Source organism: Beta vulgaris, chromosome 7 (assembly GCF_026745355.1).
Source record: "Beta vulgaris subsp. vulgaris cultivar EL10 chromosome 7, EL10.2, whole genome shotgun sequence".
NCBI classification, from domain to species: Eukaryota; Viridiplantae; Streptophyta; class Magnoliopsida; order Caryophyllales; family Amaranthaceae; genus Beta; species Beta vulgaris.
Window position 1 is genome coordinate 19,542,750 of NC_079208.1, and position 25,983 is coordinate 19,568,732.

The following is a 25,983-nucleotide window of genomic DNA, read 5'->3' on the forward strand; positions in this document are numbered from 1 at the left end:
AGGCCCCTAATCGGGAGGCCAGCCTAAAACATCCTTACGGATGACAATAGAGAAATCAGAAGAGAAAGGCGGAAAATTGTATCTGAGATTCTGAGCCGCCTGACCTTGATGAGCCATGAAATCAGCAGCCCTATTAGCTTCCCTGAAACAGTGACAAAAAGCAACACTATTAAACTTACTCAGCTCCAGCCAAACATCCTGCAATAAATTATTAATAACCCAGGGGGGTTTCCAAATCTTCTCCTTCAATAATGATTCTCGGGAGGTTACAAAAACAAGCACCCTTGATAGCTTCCCAAAGCCCAAAAGCTTCTGCTTGAGTAATAGACCAATCAGAAGGCAGGGAATTACACCCCGTAAGAAGAGCCTCCCCCGCATGATTCCGAATTACAAAACCAAAGGAGGTTCTCCCATCACTATACTTGGAACCATCAAAATTAACTTTAAAAACACCCTCAGGAGGGGGAACCCAAGGCGCACACCTCCTGGACAAAGAGTTAAGCCCCAAAAGTTGGGGATCAGAACGAGTCTGAATCCTAGCAGTATTGTCACCACAAACATGCCACTCAGCCAGGAACTTATGAACAAGAATACAAATCTGACGAACGTTAAAAGCTTCTTGAGAGAAAATGACTTTATTCCGGGTAAACCAGACAAACCACCAGACAACAGCTAATTGACAAGTTTTTGGAATCCCCAACGCATCAACACAACATTGCAAATTTGCTCTAAAAGAGCCTAAAATAGCAGAAGACGGAATTTGAGGCCAACCATAATCAGCCTCAAGTTGGTGCAGAATATCAATAGTGAACCGGCATTGGAAAAAGAGATGCGAAGCAGTTTCCAGCGAACAGCCACAGAATTCACACTGTTGAGGGGTGAAGACATGAACTTGCTCTAGTCTAGCCTTAGTAGGAAGGCCATCATTGCAAGCCTTCCACAAAAATTTTTTTATCTTGGGGGATAAATTAGCCTTCCACAACCAAAGGTACTCGACTGACGGATTCAGCCCAATTTTCTGATTAATAAGCAACTGAGCCCCAGATTTAACCGAATAATTCCCATCAGGGGAGAGAGCCCAGAAAACCTCATCATCAACATCCTTTTTAGGAAGAAAAATCTTGGAAATTTTAAGACAGATATCCCAAGGAAGAAAAGAGCTTAACAGTGGGATATTCCACTCTTTATCCTCCGTAATAAACTCAACTACCCTCGCCAGATTGTTCATGCTGGGGAGCTGAATAATATGACTCAAGGGATGGGGGAAGACCCAGTTATCATGCCAAAAATTAATTTTATACCCATTACCCACTTGCCACCGGAGACCCGATTTAAAAACCGAGCGCAAGGTCATGAGTCTTTTCCATTGCCACGAAGCAATAGGAGACACTTTGCAAGACAAAAAATTCTTATTTCTTACAATATTTTTTCTTAGCCAACACAACCCAAAGATTAGTATCATCTTTAAGAAGCTTCCAAAGAAGTTTCATTTGATTAGCCAAATTGTTAACGTCCGCTTTTCTAAACCCCAAACCGCCAAATTTTTTCGGTAAACAGATACGATCCCACCCGATCAAATTTGGGGCCTTGGAGGTGGAATCTTTATTCCAAAAAAAATTACGATAATTCCTATCTAACTTAGATAGAATAGACTGGGGGAGTAGAAAGCTTTGCATTTGATAATTAGCTTTTGAGGCCAAGTTTGCTTGGAGGAGAACAGCACGGCCTGCCTGGGAGAGAGAGTTGGCTTTCCATTTCGGGAGTTGAGCCTGAACTTTATGGACAATTGGCATAAAAGTTTCCTTCGTCACACGACTGTCAATAATAGGACAGCCCAGATAGTTCTCCAAGGAATGCGAGTAGGTCATTCCAAGGATCCTTGGAACTCCTCCCGCTCATCCAGAGAAACATTGCTCGTGCATTTAAAAGCCGATTTATTATAATTAACCAGCTGGCCAGACATACCACAATACTTGTCTAGGATGGCCCTAATACCCTGCAACTGGCCACATTGGCCTTAGCAAAAATCATTGTGTCATCAGCGAAGGTTAAAAAAGGGACTTTAACCCCTGATTTACCCACAGAGACACCCACCAGTTTCCCATTATTAGTACTATTAAAATGCAGTTGTCTAGCAAGTAATTCTGCACTTAAGATAAATAAATAAGGGGACAGTGGATCGCCTTGACGGATCCCACGGGAGGGAAAGAATCTATCACCAGGAACACCATTAGCTAAGACCGAGAAAGAGACAGGAGACAGACAAACTCTGATCCAGTTAATCCAGAGTTGACTAAATCCCAAATGTTCTAACATAGCAAAAATAAACCCCCACTCCAATCGATCATACGCTTTCTCCATATCCAATTTGATTGCAATCCATCCTTCCTTACCAGATTTTTTCCGAAAAGAATGAAAAACTTCATGAGCTATTAATATATTATCCTGAATAAGCCGCTCGGGGACAAAAGCTCCTTGGAGAGGGTGGATTATCCTACCAAGAACAACTTTTAAACGATTAGCAAGGATTTTGGCTATTACCTTATAAAGAGTGGAACATAAGCTTATAGGGCGGAAATGCGAAGTTTCCTCCGGATTCTCAACTTTAGGAATAAGGGCCAAAAATGTATGGTTAATCTCCGATAGCAAATGACCAGAATGAAAAAAGGCTTTAATAGCCCTAATAACAGACGGACCCACAAGAGTCCAATATTTTTGAAAGAAAAAAGGAGGGAAACCATCAGGGCCCGGAGCTTTATCAGGGGCTAGGTCAAACATTGCACTTTTAATTTCCTCATCTGATACCAGTCCTGTAAGAAGATTATTATCATCCTCTGTAATTATGGGGGTAATAAGAGTAAATCCGCGGGATTATCAAACTGGCATTGTGTATTAGAAGTAAATCTATCCTTAAAAGCTTGCGTAAGAAGGCAAGAAATCGCATCAGGGTTTGTTACCAACAAGCCGGAAGCATCTCTAATAGACTTTATTTGATTACGATTTCGTCTAATAGCCGCAAAGGCATGATAATACTTAATATTTTGATCCCCTAAGGATAAATGTTGCCCCCTATACTTTACCTTGAAATCTAGAACACCGAGTTTTCTTTATGAGAGTGTCAAAATCCTGTCTTTGGCACCACATTTTTTCAAATCGGAATGGAGCCGTTTTATAAACAATAGATGATCCCAAAGAAAGAGAGATTGGACAGTGATCCGAGGATGAGAATATATGATTTGTAACCTGTGCATTAGGGAATAATGACAGCCAATCACTACTGGCATAACCATGATCCAATTTTTCATAGATGTTGTCCAAACCATGGATTTTCTTCCTCCATGTAAAAACAGACCCACAAGAGGAATTTCCTTACAAGGGACTAAGGAGGTGAAGTTTAGAAGACGTTCAAATCGATTATGAGAAGGGATCGTACCTCCTTGTTTATCACTTGGCTTACCAATTTCATTATAGTCCCCCACAACAACAAATGGTAGCACAAGCGAATTACAATACATGATTAAATCCTGCCAAAATTCGTTTTTAAAGAGCGGATTGGCAGGAGCATAAACAAAAATAACCATAAATTTATGAGAAGACTTTAAAAGAGATATTTGACATGAAATAAAACGATCACTTTTATATATAACATCCAATGCAAAAGGATCCAAATTGCAAGATTTCCACATTATCCATAGACCACCCGCCATACCAATGGTGGGAACATAGTCCAAAAAACTAAACCCACATTTTTGGGCAAAGAGATTCAAGGGAGGGGACTTACATTTTGTCTCGCATAACATACAAAGACTAATAGAGTTAGCTTTACAAAAATCCCTAACCTCATCAAAAGCATTTTTTCTACGGCACCCACGAATGTTCCAACTAGCAATCTTCATTTAATATTAACAAAAAACCAGCACTAAAACCATTTTGATGGCAAACTAACTGGAGAGATTAAGTTCTGGGCCTCTTCAGGGAAGAGGAGGCACTCTCGTCCTCTGGTTCCTCAACCTTTCTCTTGGAAGACTCAGATTGAGAGGTTTGCTCCATAGTGGAAACTTCATCAACCCCCAGCTGCTCAATTTGCTGCACAATTGAATTGTCTGAATGCAGAGACTGGAAAGAGTTATCAGTAATGGTCCTCACCTCATCATCATCATTGTGAGGCAAAAAAGAAAGAAAGCCCCACTTCCAGATTTTTCAGCGCTCCCAGTAGGAGATAAAGCAGCAGCAAACTCATCCTCACATAACATATCATCATAGTAGGACTCAGAGAAAAGATGAGAAGTATGAAATACTTTGATAGGAGGAAGAGCGGGGACCAGGGGTAAATCCAGCTCCCCTAAGTCACCAACACCAGTCTCAATCATAGAGGGGCACACCATAGAGATAGGGAGCACAGAGGAAAGCCTCTCAGAATCCTCATCATCAGAGGAAATCTCAACAGTGGGGGAAGCAACACAGAGCTTACCTTTGCCTTTATCAAGAGCAGTATCAGTTCTAGGTAAAGTCTTACCAGGAATAGCAGGAAGAAAAGAACTAGCAGCAGTCTTACCAGCAGCCTTAGGAACCTCAGCAGGTTCCTTAATAACAACACCTTTGCTTACATTTACAGGACCAGACTCAGGGATACCCACAAGAGGGTGGGAATCATCAACTCCTTCAGATAAAACAACATTTTTCTTGGACCCAGCTCGGACAGGATTAAATCTTTTTTTGGGAGGGACAAATTTCTTACCAGCTTTGCTCAGGGAAGGATTAGCTATATGCTTAGCCTGTGCTTGTACTACATTTGCTTGCTCAGCAGTAGAAACAAGGTTAGCTTGGCCAGCTTTAGCTAGATTATCAAACAGACACTTTTGCTTTGGATTTTTCATCAGCCGGACTTTCATCTCCTTTTTAGGGGAGACTAACAAAGGACAACAGTCAATAATATGATCTTCAGACCCACAAAAAGAACATCCTGAAGAAAAATCTTCATACCAAATGACATAACCTTGAACCAGATCACCATGTCTACATACCTCAGCAAATTCTAAAAGAGGGGATTTTATGTCCACTCGCACACAAGCACGAGCAAACCTGATCTTATGCCTTTACAAAGACCTAGGATCAAGTTTGATCAAAGCACCTATACCATTAGCAGATAACAAACTAGCAACTGAATCAAAATTAAGCAGCTCAGCAGGAAGCCGAGGAATACGAATCCACAAGTCTACCCACTTTATCTCCTCAAGATAAGGATCAAAAGAGGGACGCCAAGGGTAAATCACAAAAATATCCCCCTGAACATGCCAGGGCCTCTCACTCCATACCAGTGAGAGGTCACCAGGATTAGAAAACTTTAGCATGAGCCACCCATTGCCCATTTCAAGATACTCAACCTCACCTTTTACAAATTTCCAGTCAGCTTTAGTACGAGAAATAATGGTACGTGTATCAATAGAAGAACTAAGCATTTTACCTATCAAGCAAGATTTTGAGAGTTCCACAATATCCTGCTTTACCTGAGGAAGCTCATCCAGCACCACAGAAGCCGAAGCAAACTGAGGCACAACAGGGTCCGCCACCAAAGCATCTCCAACAACAGGCCCCGCAAGAGAGGCAGAGGCACCAGCCACACTCAAGACATTCTCAGCCAACGTTGCATTATTAGAAACATTAGAAGATGAAAGAAGAACATCTTTAAAAGAGGAGGGAGGTTCCATAATGTAAACAACAAAATAAAGAGAACACTTTTGATAATCAAAGGAATACGAAAGAATGTGTAAACACAATTCAAGGATACCAGAGTGATAGAACCAAGTCGTATTTATATAGGAGGTTTGATACTTACCAGCCCCTCTAAAAGAGGGAAAGGAGTTCTGCAGAAAAAATCTCGAGCCCACCATTGCATTAAATGCAATACCCTTAATGAACACTTCCTTCACCTGAACACGCATTGAATTACCAGACGATAGAGTAATACACTCCACTCCAAAGGCGATTAAAAACCTAACATTTAATGCTCCCAACTCAAAATCCCTAATTTTAGATTTCCTTTTGTACTTGAAAGGGAGAAAACCTAACTCATAAAATTTTCGACCCTCAGATCTTTGGAAGAGAAGTGAGGAACAGCTCACCCAGAAATGATTAGACTTAACAAAAGGCAGTTGAGTTAATTGATTTGGGGAAGAGGAAAGGACGATTTCCTTACCAAACCTTTCATCTCCCAAACTGCACACCCCAAGCCGAAAACTCGGGAGAGAAGTAACTAATGAGCAGATTACACTTAGGAGAATCATAATTAATATCTTGGCATAATGATATCTATGCCTGCCACAAGAAGTAGGTGAATTAGGATGAATTTGCAGAGATGGAAATCTAGGGTTTGTTGATTTGGGGGGAAGAATTTGGGAAAGTTGGTTTTCGCCTTCTCTCTCATCTTTTTTTCTCTTTCTCTCTCATCGTTCTATTTTTTTCTCTTTTTACCTAGTATTAGTGAATGAATTCTGTTTAAAATCCCTTTGGGTCGAGACATACTCAGCTTCAGCAATGTATAGTATATAAAGCATTAAAGGCAATAATGTTTTGCTCTTTGGAAGCCCAAGATATTTGATCATACCTGAAGTAGTTTCTAGTTTATCAGATCTCTGACATAATCTGCACTTGTATATCCTAGGAGATCAAAATTACCACTTGGATATAATAAGCATAAGGAATTACAACCTTTAAGGTATGGAGGAATTCTTTTCGCATCTTCCTTTCCGGACTCTCATTATCCATTTGGATTACGGCCTTTTCTAACACCTAAATCTGCTCTAGTTCCAAGCCCCTTGCCCCAAAGAAGTGACATTATCTCAAATTCTAATCACTAACAATAAAAAAAGACTCCAGATAGTGTACTGGAAAACCAGATAGCAAACTCCCAAAGAAAAATTTACTAATGACCCTAATAGCAAGATGGACAATGCAACACCCTTTATCGTTCACCATGTAAGCATCGTCAAGCAAGTAAAATGCTTGTCATCCTTAAAAAAAAGTTATATTATCTTGAAATCTCGTATACTTTATCTAAATAAACTTACAAGTCATGGATATCAATCTCCTTTACAATTTTTTTGATAAACATAGTAATTTTTAAGAAAAATAGTTAGACAAGTTGTTAAGCCCGATTCTATTTTTGAAAAGTCTTGATTCGTCTGATCATCACGATTGATCGTAATATGGTGTGTGTTTTCTCTCTAACCTAAGCATTAATGTCTGCCTGAATTTGCTCTAGACTTCTTCCCTTTGTTTCAGGTACAACCATCACAACAAAGATGATTGCCGCTGCATTAATCACAGCATAGATAATAAAAGTACCTGAGAAAAAACAACATTGCACAAATGTGTCATGAAAATTAATGAATTTGGTTTCCATAAATTTGTATAACAAAATCCAACAAGACTGTTGAGTATAGATTGTATTTCCCATACTTGTTGAGTTTAGGAGAAGGAGAATAATAAAAGTTTATATTATATTGATGTGTCTTCTTCGTGTTTAATAATGAACCATAAAATACAATATATATATAGCAATACAAAAGGACTCCTAATAGGAAACTATCTTACAAGTATCTTGTTCCTAATGGTCCCTCTAGTTTTTACTAGTCTACGCACTTTTCTTTTTGGGTTGTCCCTTATTAGTGGTACTGACTACTTTTTTTTTCTCTTTTAGGAATGGTCGCATCTTTTCTTGGCCCACAACATTAACTTCAATACAATATTACTAATAAATTAATTATCTTTCCTTCTATGACTTGCATACCTATTTCTACTATAACTCTATGCTCAAAGAAGTGATAAATTAATAAATAGGGAGGTGCTACTGATCAAATATCGAAAATAATCCTTTCGATAATATTTTCTTAAGATAACAATATATCCCAAAGATATTATCGTACCTCTGTTTATCCTTGATATTCCTATTAAGCTCCCGCAATCGCAACGGTAGTAACACGAACATTATGATTGGTGACATAAAATAAACATTAAAATTAAGATCAAATAGATATATTGATGAGCAAACCATATAATCTTTTTTAATCTGCCAATTTTTTCTTCTTCTTCTTCTTCTTGATGAGAACGTCGTTCTTTTTCAAAAACCCAATTATTTTAAGAAAACGGGAACGACATTCTTTTCGAACCCATTCCTAGAGCATAATCACGCCCACATTTATTCACTTTTCTTGAGAAAAGTCGAGCTCTCATCAGATATTGCTTTTTCTTAGCAAAACCACGTTCACAGCACATTAACCCTATCTCATGGCACAAGGAGAACCAAACTCTGTTTCACGCTACGTGTAGAACCAATAGACCTTGTCTCACGTTACAAGAAGCTACAAGACAATAAGCCTTTTATCACGACATAGGGGAAGCCTAATTTTTTTTGTTAACACTTACCGCGAAGCAAATTATGGTTTGTGACACAAAAGCCACTCATCAAGACAAGAAAGCAGGTAATCCCAAGAACTAAAAAAACAGTCACCACTCATAAACACGTATATTAGGCCTAATGTATTGTTGTATTTAATGATGTATTGTATGTAGCTTGATGGGCTTAAAAGCCTTATTGTGATTAGGGTGTATATAATGCTAAGTGTGAATTTAATGAAAGCAAGGAAAATCATTAACCCTATTTTAACATGGTATCGGAGCTCTCCTCCGTTTAACCTCACCTCAGCCGTTATATTTTCTTTCTTCCGTCAACCACTCTATGTGCCAATTGCGTGGTTAGTTCACCATGACAGATGATGACAAAATTAACCCTGCTTCACTGTATTACCTTGGCTCGGGAGATCAACCCGGAAATTTGATCACTCATGTTATTTTCACTGGCGATAATTACGCAACATGGGCCCGCACCATTACTTTGGCCCTCTCGAAGGAAGTTTGTTTTTGTAGATGGAACCATCACCAAACCTACGGAGAAGAAGAAGATTTTAGATTGGGAAATTGTTTACTCTATGTTGGTTTCCTGGCTTTTACATAGTATAGACTCGAAGCTTGCCTCATCCATCCCGTTTTATGATGATGCTAAGCGCTTGTGGGAGTACTTGGAGAATCGATTTTGTGTCACTAACGGCCCTCAACTCCAACAATTACGAGCGGCCATTGTTGATTGTAAACAATAGCGTTCCATGTCTATTGAGGAGTATTTCACTAAGTTAATGGGTTTACATGACGAACTTAATCGTCTAAAACCTCTTCATGGTTGCGTTTGTATATAATGCACGTGTGATGTCGCCGGCAAATTTATCGCGGACCGCGACGAGGAGGAGATCCACTAGTTTCTAATTGGTTTCGCCGATGACTTATATGGCACAACACACTTTAATATTCTCTCAATCTCCTCCTGCTGATTTAGATCGCATTTATCAGACCCTCACTCAAGAGGAGCGCTTGAGGGATATAGCTTGTGGGAAAGCTATTAAGGAGGAGGTTCATGCCTTCGCTTTGCAAACTGACAGTAGTCAGCCCGGTTTGATGGTACGGATCGAGTTCGACTTGCTTCTCTCATTGTAAGCACTCCGGCCACGAGGTAGCGACGTGTTTCTAGCTCTATGGCAAACATGCGTGGTGGGAGGAGAAGTTTTGTCGTGGTGCGTCGGCTAATCAAAAATTCGGGTCTGCTAAGACCCCTTGTTGCTACTGCCGATTCATCCTCCGCAAGGGCTGCTGCTGAGCCTCATAGCCGTGGCGCCACCGTCACTACTCACGCAGTGTTAATCGATGTTGGCAGCTCTCCTAACTCCACCAGGCATGTTCCCCTTGTTGACTTGATTCCAACACAGGTTGAAGCCCTTATGCATTTGATAAATAATGAGACATCTAAAGGTGATCGTATGACGGGTAAGACTTTCTCTAGCCAATGGATTATTGACACGGGGGCTCCGCATTATGTTACTTATGATCTCACGTGTTTCACACATGTTACCTCAATTGTTGAATGTCCTGTTGGTTTACCAGACGATACTCGTGCTCTTGCTACTATGGAGGGTCATGTCACTCTCACTGATGGCCTCACTCTTTCTCATGTTTTCTATGTCCCTCAACTTAATTGCAAGTTCATTTCCGTGTCGCAACTCATTGATGACTCTAATTGTCACTTCAAATTCACTTGGTTTTCTGCTATACAAGACCAACGCTCGAGGACCCTGATTGGAGAAGGTGAGCCGCGTGATGGACTCTACTTTTTTATAGCATTCCTTCTATGCAAACGGTGACTGTTCCTAGCTTATCCGAATTTGAGCTATGGCATCGATGATTAGGGCATGCTTTGGATCGTGTTATCAAGTTGGTTCCTGCTATTAGTTCTAGTTCTACTAGGAAGAAATCAAATAAAGCTTTTATTGTGTCTCCTCAAGCTAAACAAGCTCATGATTATTTCCCTACTAGTGATAATAAAGCCCCTTGGATTTTTGACCTTATTCATTGTGATTTATCGAGACCATATAACACGCACTCCTCTTGTGATGCTATTTATTTTCTTACTTTGGTGGATGATTTCTCTCATGCGATTTGGGTGTATTTTTTGAGAAATAAAAAGGAGGTTCAGGGTGCTTTTATGTCTTTCTTTGCCATGATTACTCGTCAGTTTGAAACCACAGTCGAAATTGTGTGCGCTAATAATATAACTGAATTTAATTGATAATTTGACTATTTGGAGACCAATAGCATTTTATTTCAAACCTCGAGTGTGGGCACTCCCCAACAAAATGGGAAGGTAGAATGCAAACATCAACATATCTTGAATGCTAGTAAGGCTTTAATGTTTCAAGCTCACCTTCCTGTTTCTTTTTTGGGGTGAATGTGTTCTTGATGCTGTTTATATTATCAATATAACTCCCCTCAATTATGTTGAATTGTTTGACTCCTTATGAGGTGCTTACGGGAAAATCTCCATCCTTTGATGTGTTATATGTGTTTGGTTGCCTTTGTTTTGCTCATAATTAATGTGTCAAGGGTGATAAGCTTGCTCATAGAATTCGTCGATGTATCTTTGTTGGGTATCCTAATGGGTAAAAAAGGGTGGAAATTATATGATCTTACAACCGGGGATTTTTTTGTGTTTAGGAATGTTCAATTTCACGAAAATTAATTTTCGTTTGACTTGCGTGAAGTTGGTTATGCTCCTAATGATTTGGGTGATGATGCTGAATTGTTTAGCCAACATCCTCGGCTTGTTTTGGATGATGCGCCACCCTCCCCTATTGAGGGAGCCATTGGGCCGAGCTCCAGTCCATCTATTAGGAATGAGGAGCCTCTTAGGCCCCGTGTTACTTCACACCCCCACCCTCCCAAATCCACTATTTCTCTTTCTTCCTTTACCGAGCCCAGTACCCCCCATACCTCCCACAAATCCCCCGCATTCTACCTCTACTACACACGTGGGCCGGCCCATTTTTTAGCATATGTCTGCCCTTTGGACCAGCCACCCCCTATTGATGACCATGACTCCATTGCTAATGACTCCTTCAGTCTTGGGCGCGGATTATATAAAAGGCCATTTGTGTTGCTGCGAGATTTTCTTACTAATACTGAACGGAAAACGAGTCCATCTTCGTCTTTATCTTCTTCATCGGGATCCTCAGGTATTCCTTACCCTTTAGCACACTTTGTGAATTGTGATAAATTTTTTGTGCGACACTGTCTTATTCTTGCAACAGTTACTTCCAAGGTTGAACCTCGCTATTTTAATGAGGCTATGCAGGTTCCTGGTTGGTGTGAATTTATGCAAAAAGAAATAGGTGCTTTGGAGGACAATGCAACTTGGGAGATGGATACTCTTCCCCCTGGTCATAAGGCGCTTGGTTGTAAATGGGTTTACAAAGTTAACTATCATTCTGATGGCTCTGTGGAACATGTAAAGGCAAGGTTAGTTGTGTTTCGTAATCATCAGGTGGAAAGGATTGACTATAATGAAACTTTTGCTCCCGTGGGTAAGATGGTTACTGTCCGCACCTTCCTTGCTATTGTTACTGCTAAAAACTGGAAGCTTCATCAGATGTGCATAAAGCTTTTCTTCATGGGGATTTGGATGAAGAGGTGTACATGAGACTTTCACTTGGCTTCACTCCTCCAAAGCCTGGTATGGTTTGTCATTTGAAAAAGTCTCTTTATGGACTTCGTCAAGCCTAAGTGTTGATTTACAAAGCTTACTGCTTCCCTATTGGCTATGGCTTTGTTCAGTGCTACTCTGATTACTCATTATTCACTCTCAACCAAGGTTGTGTTCACCTTTATGTGCTCATTTATGTTGATGACCTCATCATCTCCAGTAATGATTCTGCTGCTATTTCGACCTTCAAGACCTATTTGGGTGATTGTTTTTATATGAAGGATTTGGGTGCTTTGAAGTATTTCCTTTGTATAGTGGTTGCTCGGGGGGCCTGGGGGCTTATTTTTATGTCAGCGCAAGTATACTTTGGACATCATCTCCGAGACTGGTCTCATGGGTGCTAAGCCCGCCGCTTTCCCGATTAAGCAGAATCACACTCTTGCCATGTTAGCGGTCTAATCTTGCTTCTTATCGTCTTCTGGTCGGCCGTCTCATTTATCTTTCTTTCACTCGCCTGATTTGACCTATGGTGTTCATATTTTTGCTGAGTTCATGCAGGATCCCCGACAGGAGCATTGGGAGGCTGCCCTCCGCGTCGTTCGTTACCTCAAAGGGTATCCCGACCAGGGCATTCTTCTTGGTGCGGATTGTGATTTTTCTTTGTTGGGTTGGTGTGACTCTGACTGGGCTAGTTGCCCGTTGACTCTTCGTTCTCACATGGTGAATTGTGTTTCTTGGTTGTTCTCCTACCTCTTAGAAAACTAAGAAGCAACAAACCGTCTCTCGGTCCTCTACGGAGGATGAGTATCGATCGATGGCAGATGTTACTTCAGAATTGAAACGATTGAAAGCTCTTCTCGAGAGTTTGGGTGTTAACCAACCTCGTGCAATGTCCCTTTATTGTGATAGCCGGTCTGCTCTTCACATCGCCTAGAATCCAGTGTTTCATGAGCGTAGCAAACACATTAAAGTTGATTATCATTAGGTTCGCGACGCCTTGCAGGTGGTCCTCATTACTACGCATCATGTTGCTACTATACGCAACTTGCCAATGTTTTCACTAAGGCACTTGGTAAACGTCAATTTTTTACACTTGTTATGCAAGTGGCATTTGTGACCTACATGCTTCAACTTAAGAGGCAGCATTAGGCCCAATGTCTTGTTGTATTTAATGATGTATTATAAGTAGATTGATGGGCTTAAAAGCCTTACTGTGATTAGGGTGTATATAATGTTAAGTGTGAATTTAATGAAAGCAAGGAAAATCATTAGCCTTATTTTAACAACGTATTGTGTAGCTTCACGAATAACAAACCCACTAACCCAACAAGCAGGGGAAACATATATCAAACCAGAGAGCCAAACCAATTTCGAGATCACACCATGGAAATAAATCATAAGAGGAATAGAAGAAAATAAAAATTTGAGGAAGAATCTAGCCGGTGATAAGTAAGAAGTACTTTAATATAGGTAAATTCGGTCCTGCCAGTGGATCTTCATGAACCCCTACCGGCACTTAATTTTTTATACGGAAGAACCGGATCAATCCAAAACTTTGCAAGGCTTTGATATTATGTTAAGTTTTGGGAGAAGCATAAAATAGTAAGAGTATATTATATTGATGTGCGTTATGTGTGTTTGACAATGAACCATAAGTAAAATATATATATATGAATACGCATGGACTCCTACTAGGAAAATATCTCTAAAAGGTATCTTTTACGTAATAGTGTAATATTAATCAAAAACTTATTTGAATTATTCTTATGGAAGTATTTTCCTAAAATAATAATATATTCTAAAGATATTATCATATCTTTATTATCCATAATATTACTGATAACTCCATCAGTCTTCATATAACTCTTACTAGTTTTCAGAATGTGTATTGCAAGGATTTTTTGTACACGTGTAATGAGTCAATTTGTTGAAAGAATATAGTATAGTGTAAACCTTATTGTTTTGATAGTGTAGTTTCATACAACGCTATAAGTGATCATGGACCGGGTCGGGTCGGGCTTTGGTAAAAAAGTGGTTGTTTTAGGCTAAAGCACCTGGTCAGGCCAGGCCTTGAGCTTAATTGACAAGCCAAAATCCGTTAATTCAGACGCGGTCATGCGGGATTTTCGGGTCATTTTCGGATCGGGCCAAAAACTAACCTGATTTTCCATATTCGTGTCGCCCATGACCTGGATTTTTTTGCGCGAAACTGAGGCCGGGATTGACCGCGGGCCAAAAATTCTTGCCCAAAACCCACCCATTTTCGGGTCAGACTGTGTGATCAACATGGGCCAGGCCAGAGTATCCCTAGTGGGGATTGAACCCCCAACCTTGAGGTTGGAAGGTTCTTTCCTCACCACTAGTCCAAGCTTAGCTTGATATCTACAGAAACTAACATGTGGCTTCCAATGTTCCGTTATAAAACATTAGTATATATATGGAGCAGTATAATGTAGAATTTGACATGAAGATATACCACTGGAACTCCATTCCATCAGAAAGTTGAATGTATAGGAAATTGCCCAAGCACCAAACCAATTGACGAGTGTTGCCAGGCTTCCAGCCACTCCTTTAACATTTATAGGAAAAATCTGCCACAGAGACGAAATATTAGATAAACCCACGTAAATTTGGAGTTAGAGTTGTAGTAATAGTTTCTGTGGTATTCGATCACCTCTGACATTACGACCCATGGAACTGCTCCCATGCCTACTGAAAACGCTGATATATATACCTAATTGGAGGTACAAACTTAAAACAATAAGTATAGCTTTAAATACCATTCACCCACATTATTTGGGAATCCAAAAAACTTTTATTTTAAAGCTGATATATTCATATATGCTCTACCAGTATGCCGGTGATTGCAAGTATTGGCGCTGCCTTCTCTGATAGCTCATGTGCCTGTTTTGGGTAAACAACAGCTGTGAATTTTTACCTCATTTTATATGTTTTGCAGTTTCTATACATGATTCGTTGCACAAGTTACCTTAAAATAGAATGCAATAGCAGTCAATATGCATCCTATAACTAATCCAACCGCTGAAACCTGCAGTAGCAAAGATAGTCTACTGGTTAATCAATTAAAAGGCAATAAGAGCTTATAACGTACATGACCTACAACAAAGAAAATATATACCAAAAGCAGTGGCTTTCTTCCCGCCTTGTCAATTAAAGTTGCTCCCATAGTTGTAATCACAACCTACAGAGAAATATTGTCTAAGCACAGGTACTCAGAGACATGAATAATAAAAATTAGCTGACGGGAACCAGGAATTATCTTTTACGAACCTGAAGTAAAGCGTATATTACAGTACCAACGCTTGGGGAAAAACCTATCATATGCAAACAAGAATCAAACAAATTAGGAAAAAAAATGATTTCTTCTTTCAAACAGAGTTGATAGTCGAATCCTTACCAGCCATCTCAAAAATGTTGCTGACGTAGAAGCAGATACCATTAATACCTCCAAATTGTTGAAAAACCATCAATCCTACTGCTATCTGATATCAGATCATTCAAACAAGTGATTAGTTGGAAAAGGTCACGGATTCGCAGATTAATTTAAATATAACCTCACAATCTATTACAACAAGGACGGAAATCCTACCGTGACAGAACGTAGATACCTCGTTTGAAACAAGTCAAACATACTAGCTTTTGGTAGTTGTTCAAGCTCTTCTATGTAATTCTGTTAATTGAAAGACATGACGAGCAAATATGAGTCTTTTGCTTGAATGCTTTAGCAATATAATTGTCAAAGTGAATAATTGGGGATTGTCATTTAGTACTTGGATCTCAGCAGCTTCATGGTTTATATCCGCATCGCTGCCACGAAGTTTCTGAAGTGCAGCTTCAAACTCCTTTCGAGCTCCTTTTTTTGCCTGTATATATTTCAATCAGATATGGTTATTCAAATTACATGTTATACCTAATTTTATGGACACTTTATATTCTTACCAACCATCTTGGAGATTCTGGAATGAAAAATAAACCAAGCAGCAGAATAACACATGGGATAAGTCCTGCATAATATGTCCCATTGAGTCATTAAGTTTCTTTGTTGCAGTCTCCAAGATGTATATATATATTTGAATCATTAAGTATGAATATATATCTCTACCGGTTAGTGCCAAAGCTCTCCAAGGTAAGACTATGCCAATTATAAAAGCCACGGAGACTCCCGCACAGATCATGACCTATAAGGAGGCAAAAAAAGAGTAAATATTGTATCAATGTCAATTATAAAACTTGATATAGTTACTGCAAGCATTTAGCTAAATAAACACATCTTGGATGGTAAATAAAAGTGAAAATTGCACTGAATCATTCGTTCTGCTCAAGGTACAACTATACCTGGTTTAATGTTGTGAGTGCTCCTCTGAGATGAACAGGTGCTATTTCCGCAATGTAAACAGGTACCTATTAATTTTTCCATTATTCATGATGGCTAGCAAATCAGTGTAAACAAGTTGTAATTGCATAAAATTACAGAACATACATACCACATAGGAGAAGGCACCCATTCCATATCCTCCTGCTAGTCTTCCTATGTCTAATGCTAAAGAACCCTGGTTCATTAAAAAGAAACGCTCAGGTAATTTAATTCTGCATAACTTAAAGTACCAAGGCTAAAGGATTCAAAATAGTAATATTCTTTGACATTGAACCTTGGCAAAATATATTGCAAGCCACCCACCCACACAGAAAGCAGAATACACTCTCATTGCCTGCAAATATTTCGAAATTCAGAAGAGTTCTAATGAAAAGGTGGAAGTTGCTAGTTCATACTCATAAACTCAAACAAATGTACTGAATATTTTACTTTATACCCCTTTCCTTCCAATAAAATCAGCAATAGGTCCACTTGTGATAGCTCCAATCATTGCACCAACAGTCAGTATAGAACCGAAAAGTGCGTACTGCATAAAAGAACATCGATAGTTGGAGAGTGAAAGCAAAATATACAATATAATGCTTTAAACACAGAAAGAGTCTAGTAGTCTACCATGAACCACAATCTCATATTCTCATTGACCTTTACTGTGATGTCATACTCATATGCATGGATGAAAGTCCTATGCTCCTAATACAGTGCATTGTGGACTCAGTTTATTTTCCTTTCTTTCCTAATTTCATTTTAAACATATCCACTTATTTCTAGGAGTGAAAAGAACTTTGTAGCGCTCATTTGAACTTATTTTCCTAATCAAAGTTTTTTAAGATGAGTCTAATGTATTTTCTTATGAGAGTAGTTAAATAAAAGTTAATCACGATTTGAAAGAAGAAAACCAAAACAATACTAGGAAAACTTATATCTTTTCCCCTTGGTGGACACAACTAAAGGCTCGTTTGGTAGGTGGTACTAAATGGGCGGTAACGAAAATGAGATCATTTGTAGTTGAGAAGTGAAACCCCATACTTATATTATCATGGTGAAGGAATCTCATCGCATAAACATGTGATTTTCTTCTCGATTTTCCATTCCCACTCAATACTACATTTAAAGTATAATAGATGTTAATGCAAGTTTAGGAAGAAAAATACATGTTTGGAGATGGATTCTCATCACGATAGACTTTTCAAAAGCTTTCCCTTACAAGTTACAAACCAAGACAGGTACCGTTACTGGGATCTACAACCACCAATCAAATGGCTGCAAAAGATCTTCAAACTTAAGATAGTATCGATACATAAATTACTGTCATTCAGAGTAGAACTTTGCAAATCAAATGATGTAGTTTTTGTTCTTGTTCAAGTCTTACACGACAAAAAGAATCTTCTTTCAATTCAATTCTAAATTTCTAACTATATCATCACCAAGAATATACTACAACTGTCAACTGGTAAGCAATTATTCTTTTTGTCCATGGCTCGACTACCTCCTAGAAAGATGTTACTAATTAACACAATTTATCTCTAAACCTGAATTTGCTAATAAAATTTGATAATTCCGAATTTTGAAGTAACAAACACAAATCAATGAGAGAATAAACCTGAGCAGTGGAGAGACCAAGTTCTGCAGTAATGGCAGACTGAGTGGGAGATGAGTAGCCTGCCTGAAAATCAACTCATTTTTTTCTGTCAGTACAAATCAACACAAACATGTAAATTTCTACTGAAATAAGAGAAGAAAAAAGAGAAAGGGCACATACACAAGCTCCAAATTCATAGGAACCACAAACGGCAACAAAAGTGCTAAGGTAAACCATCCATGGATGACGTCTGCTCCCATTTTCACCATTTTGGTTCTGATTTCTGCCGCCATCAGTAGTGGTTCTCTTAGCCTGAATTAGTGGCTGTTGAATATCTTGTTGGATGATCCCCTCTCCTCTTTCCTCATCATCTCCAAAAGCCATTTCTTAGAGCCTTTTGTGTGTGTCTCTTGATATGACTTATACATACGTAGGATTAGGAATACAAATCAAACATGTCTAAATACGTGAAACGGTGAAATGCCCACTTTATAACTGTTACGTGGTCACTTGACAAAACTTTCTACTTCATATCCTGGACTCTTGCGGCGTGTTTGGTAGTTGGTTATAAATGGTGGTAATGGAAATGAATTTGTGTGTAAATTTGTGAGAAATATCATTGTCCATTCCTATAATAATGCTAATTTATCCTAAAGTGTCCACTTTCCTTCTTGAATTTTCATTCCCATCCAATACCATCTTATAGGTGGTAATGAGTGGTAATGGAAATTGCTTCCCCTTGGAGACAAAAATACAAGTTTATGGGTGAGATTGCTTGCCCATGGAGAAAAAATACCTCCCCATGGAGATTTTAGAGGTACTTTCCTAATAAAACTACACTTAAAATTCATTCCCATTACCGCAATTTATTAACGACTACCAAACGGACCGTTGAAGTCTTCAGTTCGAATTTTTTCTATGTATGATAGTAACAGTATAATTTCTTTATTCTCCCTTCTACTCTCAAGTTACATTAACTTATGTGATAATTGATAATATATTTTTTCTTTCTCTCTTCTAATAGGGAGGCTTGATTTTCTATCTCTTTCCTCTCATCCATCCTTGTGCATATTTTAAAGTAGCGAGTAATAAAAAACGGAGATTTTATATTAAGTAATCATGATATTTTACCATTTTAAAATCTTTATGTGATTACTATTTTCATATAGTAGTATGTTATTAGTTGCGACTCTCGCGAGTAATAAAAATCGGAGAATTTTTACTAAATAACCGTGATATTTTACTATATTAAAATCAATGTATGGTTACTTTTTCTATATATTTCATCGATTTCACAACTATTGCAATACCACTATTGCAATATCACCTTTTGACACATTTTGTTGATAAACTATTTAAGGAAAAAAATATTATATACAGATGAAAAATAAAACTTATGTATTAAGACTTAAAAGCGAGGTAAAGATAATATCTAGGGAATATTCAATACGAAACGGAGGTATATCCTAATCAATAATCACCTAATGTTATGAACTTAAATTATCACTTCTTATCTATACTAATATATTAAAAGGCGTGCGTAAACGAGGAACGGTGTCACGTGGCGCTCTCCCTAGGGAATTTTAGTTCATGTAATCCATGTACAATAAAAAAATTAGAAATGCATGTATATGTTTTGATCCATACCTCATGGTTCATGTACTAAAGTTTTAACCACTAGACCAAGTTGTATTAGTGTTATCATATCAAAGTACAATATTAATAAATGAAAAGTTTTCTTACCCGGGGCATAGCCCGGGCCTAATAACTAGTTATGTGATATAAGGTGGGCAAAACTGGTCGAACTACTAGAGCCGTGATCTCTTTTCAATCTCCTTTTTGGATTGTTACGGTTTAGACTTTAATTAAATGGACAAAGCACCCACACATGGGTTAGGCAAGGTGGGTTCCATAGCCCACTTGCATCCCCCTCCTCTAAAACTGTGAAGTTCTCATTTTCTCATGTTTATTTGCTCAGAGTTCCCATGTTCTAACTAGAGAGCACGTAGGAATTTTTGTTTTTTGTTAGACAAACAAGCTTATAGTACTCCTCTGTCCAAGTTAAAGCATGAAATCTATATATATATTATATTATATTATATATATATATATATATATATATATATATATTAAGATTCCAACCAACAACCTCTCCCTTGAAATATAAATACACTAGCCAACTAATCTACAAGCTCATGTTGATCTTTTTATTGTAAGTAGAAGTAATTATTTTTGTTAAATTAACACACAAATTGGACTCCTAAATTAATTGACCTATCAAGTAAATGAGGAATATTTTAATATATCCTCGTGTTACAAGTTATATTACATATTAAGTTTTTGTTTAGCAAAATAGTGATAATTAAATATCAAATCAACCTTGTTGCATTATAATGTGCCCACGAAATCTTAATTTATGCTTAATCTTTTGCAAAATAAAAAACACGGTATTACCTATCTGAAGGAGAAATTTGAGAAAAATATATTGTAGTTAATTTCAATCAATTATAGGTAGGAATGAAAATGGAATGTGTCTTAATGACTTAAAAAATGATATTATAAACTTTGTCGTGTCGAATCAACTATTTGAAGGACCAATCTATTGTATGATACGAGCTTATGCAGCGGATAACTATTTGTCTTAAATATATAGAACTTATAAACTTATATGGGAGTAATTATTTAATACAAAAGTTACCCTTTAGACCTGAGTAACATTTTGTCCTAAATAGGTCACTTTTACCTATATACAGTGACTCATTTAAGGTAAACAATTATTCTTTGTTTAAAAATGACTCATTTTGACTTAAAAGAGTGGCTCATTTTGCGAAAAGCGAATAATATAACAATTAATTTATTATGAACCCGGTACTCAATACTGATTGAAAGTTATGAAATATTTGATGTAACACCCCGATAATTCTCTCTTTCTAGAAAATACTTTTATAATAAACCTTAGAGAATTACCCAGTCATTATCGCCCGTGTGATAATGTATCGGCTTACTCAGAATTTTGCAGCGGAAAACAACTTACTAAAAACCAACTTTATTAAAACTTGTTGAATAAATGATAGATGTCTGAAACTAAAACACACCAACTTAAATAATCCTCAAACTGAAATAAAGATGTTCCTACGAAAATAACTTAAACCACGCTAGTAATATAATTAGTCTCTCAATTCCAGGTTCCCCATGAGATGCATCTGCAAACCTGTAATGTCAATGCAATACTGACTCTGCTCACCAGAAGTATCATCACAGGATTAATAGGCAAAGCCATGATCACACACACAAACAAGCATGTAATCAGCAAAGCTGAGTACTACATATCAAGCAAAAATAATCCTAAACATAATACTACAAAAGTAACTTGCAGGGATAAATAATAATATAAACATATAATAATCTGCAGACAACTATTACTGAACTAGACTCTAAACTTTATTTCTTTCTTTAAATGGAATAGTTATTGGACGAGTTGACTTATCTAAAAAAAGGAAATATGGGAGCTACCACATATTCCAAAAATGACCTGCGATATCGAGGAACCTTTGAACTGAAAGAGGGATGGTGATCAATCCATTCCTAGAAGAACCCATGGCACGCTCACCATGCATTCCAACCCTTAGTGTCCAACTTTAGACGTGCACCAGTCTAAAGTCTATAACCTATTCTCATTTCACTTTACGTTGAATATATTTTATTACTTGTGTTGACACAACAAACAAGCAACACATAACTAATACTCAAATAGTAATAACAGAATCTCTTTTTATCTTTGGATTAATAAGTGATCACAACTCATCAATCAAGACTCCTTTAACTCCCTTTTATACTTTACTAACTTGCTTGTTGAACCTAGCCAACAATAAGCTTTACCTTTATATAGGTAGAACTTGTAACTTACCAAATAAGGTACACGGTCCTTATAAGATAGTAAATAATACTCAAATAATACATGTAAGACATGATTCACTCTAACTTATATTAATTCATTCACGAATTAATGAATAAACTTGACTTATCCTGCTTGCATCAATCTTCCATACAAACAGTTATAATCATAATCAAGTCTAGTTTACATGTAGCACACAGGCATATAACATGTAAAAAAATAATTCCAGTAATCATATATATGAACAAATATAGTCCTATACATGATACTAATAAATAAAATACTCTTAGAGCATGCTTCTAAATCACATAGCACGTAGACGATGTACGTACCTTGTATAAACCAATCGGTAGGCTACTTTTACTCGCTAAAAGTCTCCTACTACGAAATCTCCGCCTAGAAAATAAAGTAATGAAATAAATATCTCGAACAAAAAATTTACAGCAACATTAAAGCGATCAAAACCCCCTTAAACGTGTTTTAAAATCGTTTTTACGTACCAAACTTTCGTTATTTTTAATCCCTAGTATAGTACAACTATTCTAGTGATTAAAAATCCTTTAAAACTCTTAAAATACTTATTTTCTGAAATTACAGCACTTATAAACTTTAATAACTCTCTTTAAAACATATAAACATGTTTAAAATCATAAATTAAAACAATCTCATAGTGTATAACATACAACTATGATTTTCTAGTAATTAAAACCCTAAAAATCCATGCTTTGATGATTAAAACTTCAATCTAAAAATAATAACAAATTTGAAAATTTATTCTTTCAATATATAATATATATGAAATCAATATATAAGAAAACGAGGAAAAGAATCAAAAGAAAAAGGAAGAAAAAGAGTGAAATACCGAAATCGCGAGAGAACTAAAAATCGCAAAACTTGCAGAGGCCATAATTGATAGGATAAGAATCGGAATTGAGTGATTCTTGAGCCTAAATTCAACTAGCAATTTATGCACGCGATGCGTGCCTCACTTTTTTAGAACATAATTTATAACCTTTTTGGACATAAACAAATGTAAAATTTGAACATTAGACATGTATTTTGGACTAGCTAATTTTGTTGATTAAGCCTATATCACTTAACCAACGTACCAAATCCGTCTTTTATTATTTATTTTATTTATACTTTCTTTAAGATTTTTAAAATTAAAACTGACGAGCGATGAAAAAATGTAATGCAGATTTATTAAGGATTTATTATATTTTTATTAACAAAGTAGTTTGTTTTAATTAAATTATTTCACTTTGTTAACTAATTGTATTTTACTTTTTGATTTACTACTTGATTGTGTATTGATTGATCAAATATTTGATTGATATAATTTTCTTTGTTAATTTTTTTATGCTATATTTGAGTTTGATTTCTTCAATTTTTTTTGGTAGAGTATTTGATTTACTAAGGGGTAATTAAGTAAATTTATTGAAGGACACCATAGCTTCGCCCTTTCCTTATATTATAGAGATATCTTTTCAAGATCTACAGTTTCTAAGAAGGAAGTTTTGGCTAAAAAGAAACGGAACAATGAGAAATCTGGCCAATCAGATTCGGGTGAGAGAAAAAAAACGAGTGAAGAGAGGAAAAAGAAAGTGACGTGAGATTGAGAGAAAAAAATGTGTAGGGTGAAATAATTTGGGTTTTTAGGATATTTATATAAAGGCTTTTATTTGTGGCTTAGGAAAAGAGATTTTAATTAATGAACTTGATGATAATAAGATGGACATTTAAGACTTTAGTCATCAAATGACTCTTTCCCTTTTTTATCACTTTTTGGGCTTTCGATTCCATTAAACTTCTTTTCAATATACTTTTAATATTAAACCTTTATATTAAATGCTTAATTAAAATATTTCAATTTTATTAAGCTATGAAAAATATTTTCATTTGACTTTTAAAATAGTCAACCCTTTTTAAAAGTCAAATCATTTTCCAAACTCATTTGGATTTAAATAAACTATATAAATACTTAATATATTTATGAAAATTTTAAAATTGTGGGGGATTACAGTCTACCCCCTTAAAAAAGTTTCGTCCCGAAACTTAACACAAAATCCTCGTACTTTCAAAATTTGAACTCACATTTCGAAAATTTTGAAGAAAGGTAGTGCCTCTCTGTGCACTTTCCCATTTTTAAAACACTTGTGTTCTTATGAACACTTTTCTTATGCGGAGATCTACTTCTTTGCACTAACATGTGCAAATTGCCCCATAGGCATACATATGAATGAAAATCTATAAAAATAGACAAAAGCGCGAAATTTATCGCATTCTACCCCCTTAAAGAAAACGAGTTACGCCCTCGTAACTCACCTCAAGGAATAGGTCTGGATACTTTTTCTTCATATCTCTTCGGCTTCCCACGTTGCCTCTTCTGACTCGTGGTTAGACCAAAGAACTTTGACAATATGAACATCCTTGTTCGCGTACTACGCACTTTCCTGTCGAGAATCTTGACAGGTCTTTCCTCATAAGTGAGGCTACTATCTATCTGAACTCTTTCAGGCTCTAACACATGGCGCTCATCAGGGATATAGCGCTTAAGTTGGGAATATGAATACATCATGCATCTTTTCAAACTCCATTGGCAAGCGCAATCTATAAGCTACTTTCCCAATGCGCTCCAAAATCTCATATGGGCCTACATATTTAGCACTCAGCTTGCCCTTTTTCCCAAATCTCATAACGCCTTTGGTGGGTGATACTTTCAGGAATACTTTATCACCTACAGCAACTCATCTTCGCGCGTTTTAATCGCATAACTCTTCTGCCTATCTTGCGCAGCTTGAATTCGAGCCTGAATCTATCGACATTCTTACGGTCTCCTCAATAAATTCGTCCCCAAAACTATATTTCACTAAAGTCATTCCAGCAAATGGGACTTCTACATTTCCGTCCATATAACGCTTCAAAAGGTGCCATCTTTATACTCGCATGGTAACTATTGTTGTAAGAAAACTCAATCAAATCTAATTGGTCCTCCCAACTTCCTTGAAAATCATAGCACAAGCTCTCAACATTCCTCCATAGTTTGGTTAGTCCTCTCAGTCTGACCATCGGTCGCAGGGTGAAAGGCGGTACTCATCTTTAATGTTGTCCCAAGGTTTAATTGGACCTTTTTCCAAAACTTAGATAGAAATCTAGAGTCACGGTCGAGATATATGTCCTTTGGAACTCCATGCAATCTCACTACATGCTTGATATAGGTTTAGCGAGTTGCTTCTTTTCCATGTCTCCTTAATAGGTATGAACACGCGGACTTGGTCAGTCTATCCACAATAACCCAAATGGTATCTATTTCCACTCCTCGATCTTGGGTAAGGCAGTCACAAAGTCCATAGAAATGAATCCCACTTCCATCCAGGAACCTCTAACGATTAACTTTCCCATGGGTCTCTTATGGTCTATCTTCACCTGACAGGTTAGCACTTAGACACATATTCAGCTACCTCTCTTTCATGTTGGCCACCAATAGATCACCTTAAGTCTTTATACAACTTGTCACCCCAGGGTGCACAGAATAGGAGTATTATGCCCCTCTCCATAAGACGTTCTTTAAGGTCATTGCACTTCTGTGGTACACACCACCTCCTCTTAAACCTTAGACTCCCATCATCATGAATCTTGAAGTCTACTTCCTTTCCTTGCTTCATTTTCTCCTTGATCTTGACTAGGTGCTCATCCCCAACTTGACCCTCAATGATCTCATCGAAAACTGACACTCCCAAAGAAAGATTACTAAGTCTAGCCTCACTTTCCCCAGGATTTAAAATTTCTAGGCTCAACCTTTGCATATCTCTACACAACTCCTCAGGGACTATCAAAGCACTCAAGCTATGACTCGATTTCCTACTCAAGGCGTCAGCAACCACATTTGCTTTCCCCTCATGATACTGGATGTCTAGATCATAATCCTTAATCAACTCTAGCCATCTTCTTTGCCTCATATTCAAGTCTTTTTGGGTGAAAATGTACTTCAAACTCTTATGGTCTGTAAATATCTTAAGTTGCTCCATAAA

The 25,983-nt window shown here is 37.3% G+C and overlaps 2 protein-coding genes across 6 annotated transcripts; both read right to left on the bottom strand.

Moving 5' to 3' along the window:
• Positions 1-211: 211 nt before the first annotated feature.
• Positions 212-1,228, bottom strand: LOC104884596 (uncharacterized). Its single transcript, XM_010669280.1, has one exon. It carries the CDS (start codon positions 1,226-1,228, stop codon positions 212-214), a length of 1,017 nt encoding a protein of 338 aa, XP_010667582.1.
• Positions 1,229-3,617: 2,389 nt separating this feature from the next.
• LOC104884593 (sugar transporter ERD6-like 7) lies at positions 3,618-18,523 on the bottom strand. 5 transcript variants are annotated; one of them, XM_010669276.4, is made up of 18 exons: positions 18,238-18,523; positions 18,079-18,141; positions 16,915-17,004; positions 16,753-16,812; positions 16,588-16,653; positions 16,439-16,504; positions 16,206-16,281; positions 16,043-16,107; positions 15,874-15,966; positions 15,693-15,773; positions 15,501-15,585; positions 15,374-15,417; positions 15,222-15,284; positions 15,072-15,131; positions 14,933-14,986; positions 14,757-14,816; positions 14,559-14,673; positions 7,009-7,344 (listed from the first exon to the last, which is right to left on the bottom strand). In XM_010669276.4, exons 1-18 carry the CDS (start codon positions 18,439-18,441, stop codon positions 7,229-7,231), a joined length of 1,461 nt encoding a protein of 486 aa, XP_010667578.1. In that variant the 5' UTR covers positions 18,442-18,523; the 3' UTR covers positions 7,009-7,228. The 5 variants fall into 5 exon arrangements, with proteins under 5 accessions (XP_057252416.1, XP_057252415.1, XP_010667578.1 ...); XM_019247634.3 differs by lacking the exon at positions 18,238-18,523 and adding an exon at positions 17,630-17,738 and having other exon boundaries at positions 18,079-18,122; XM_048648620.2 differs by lacking the exon at positions 16,753-16,812.
• Positions 18,524-25,983: the final 7,460 nt, after the last annotated feature.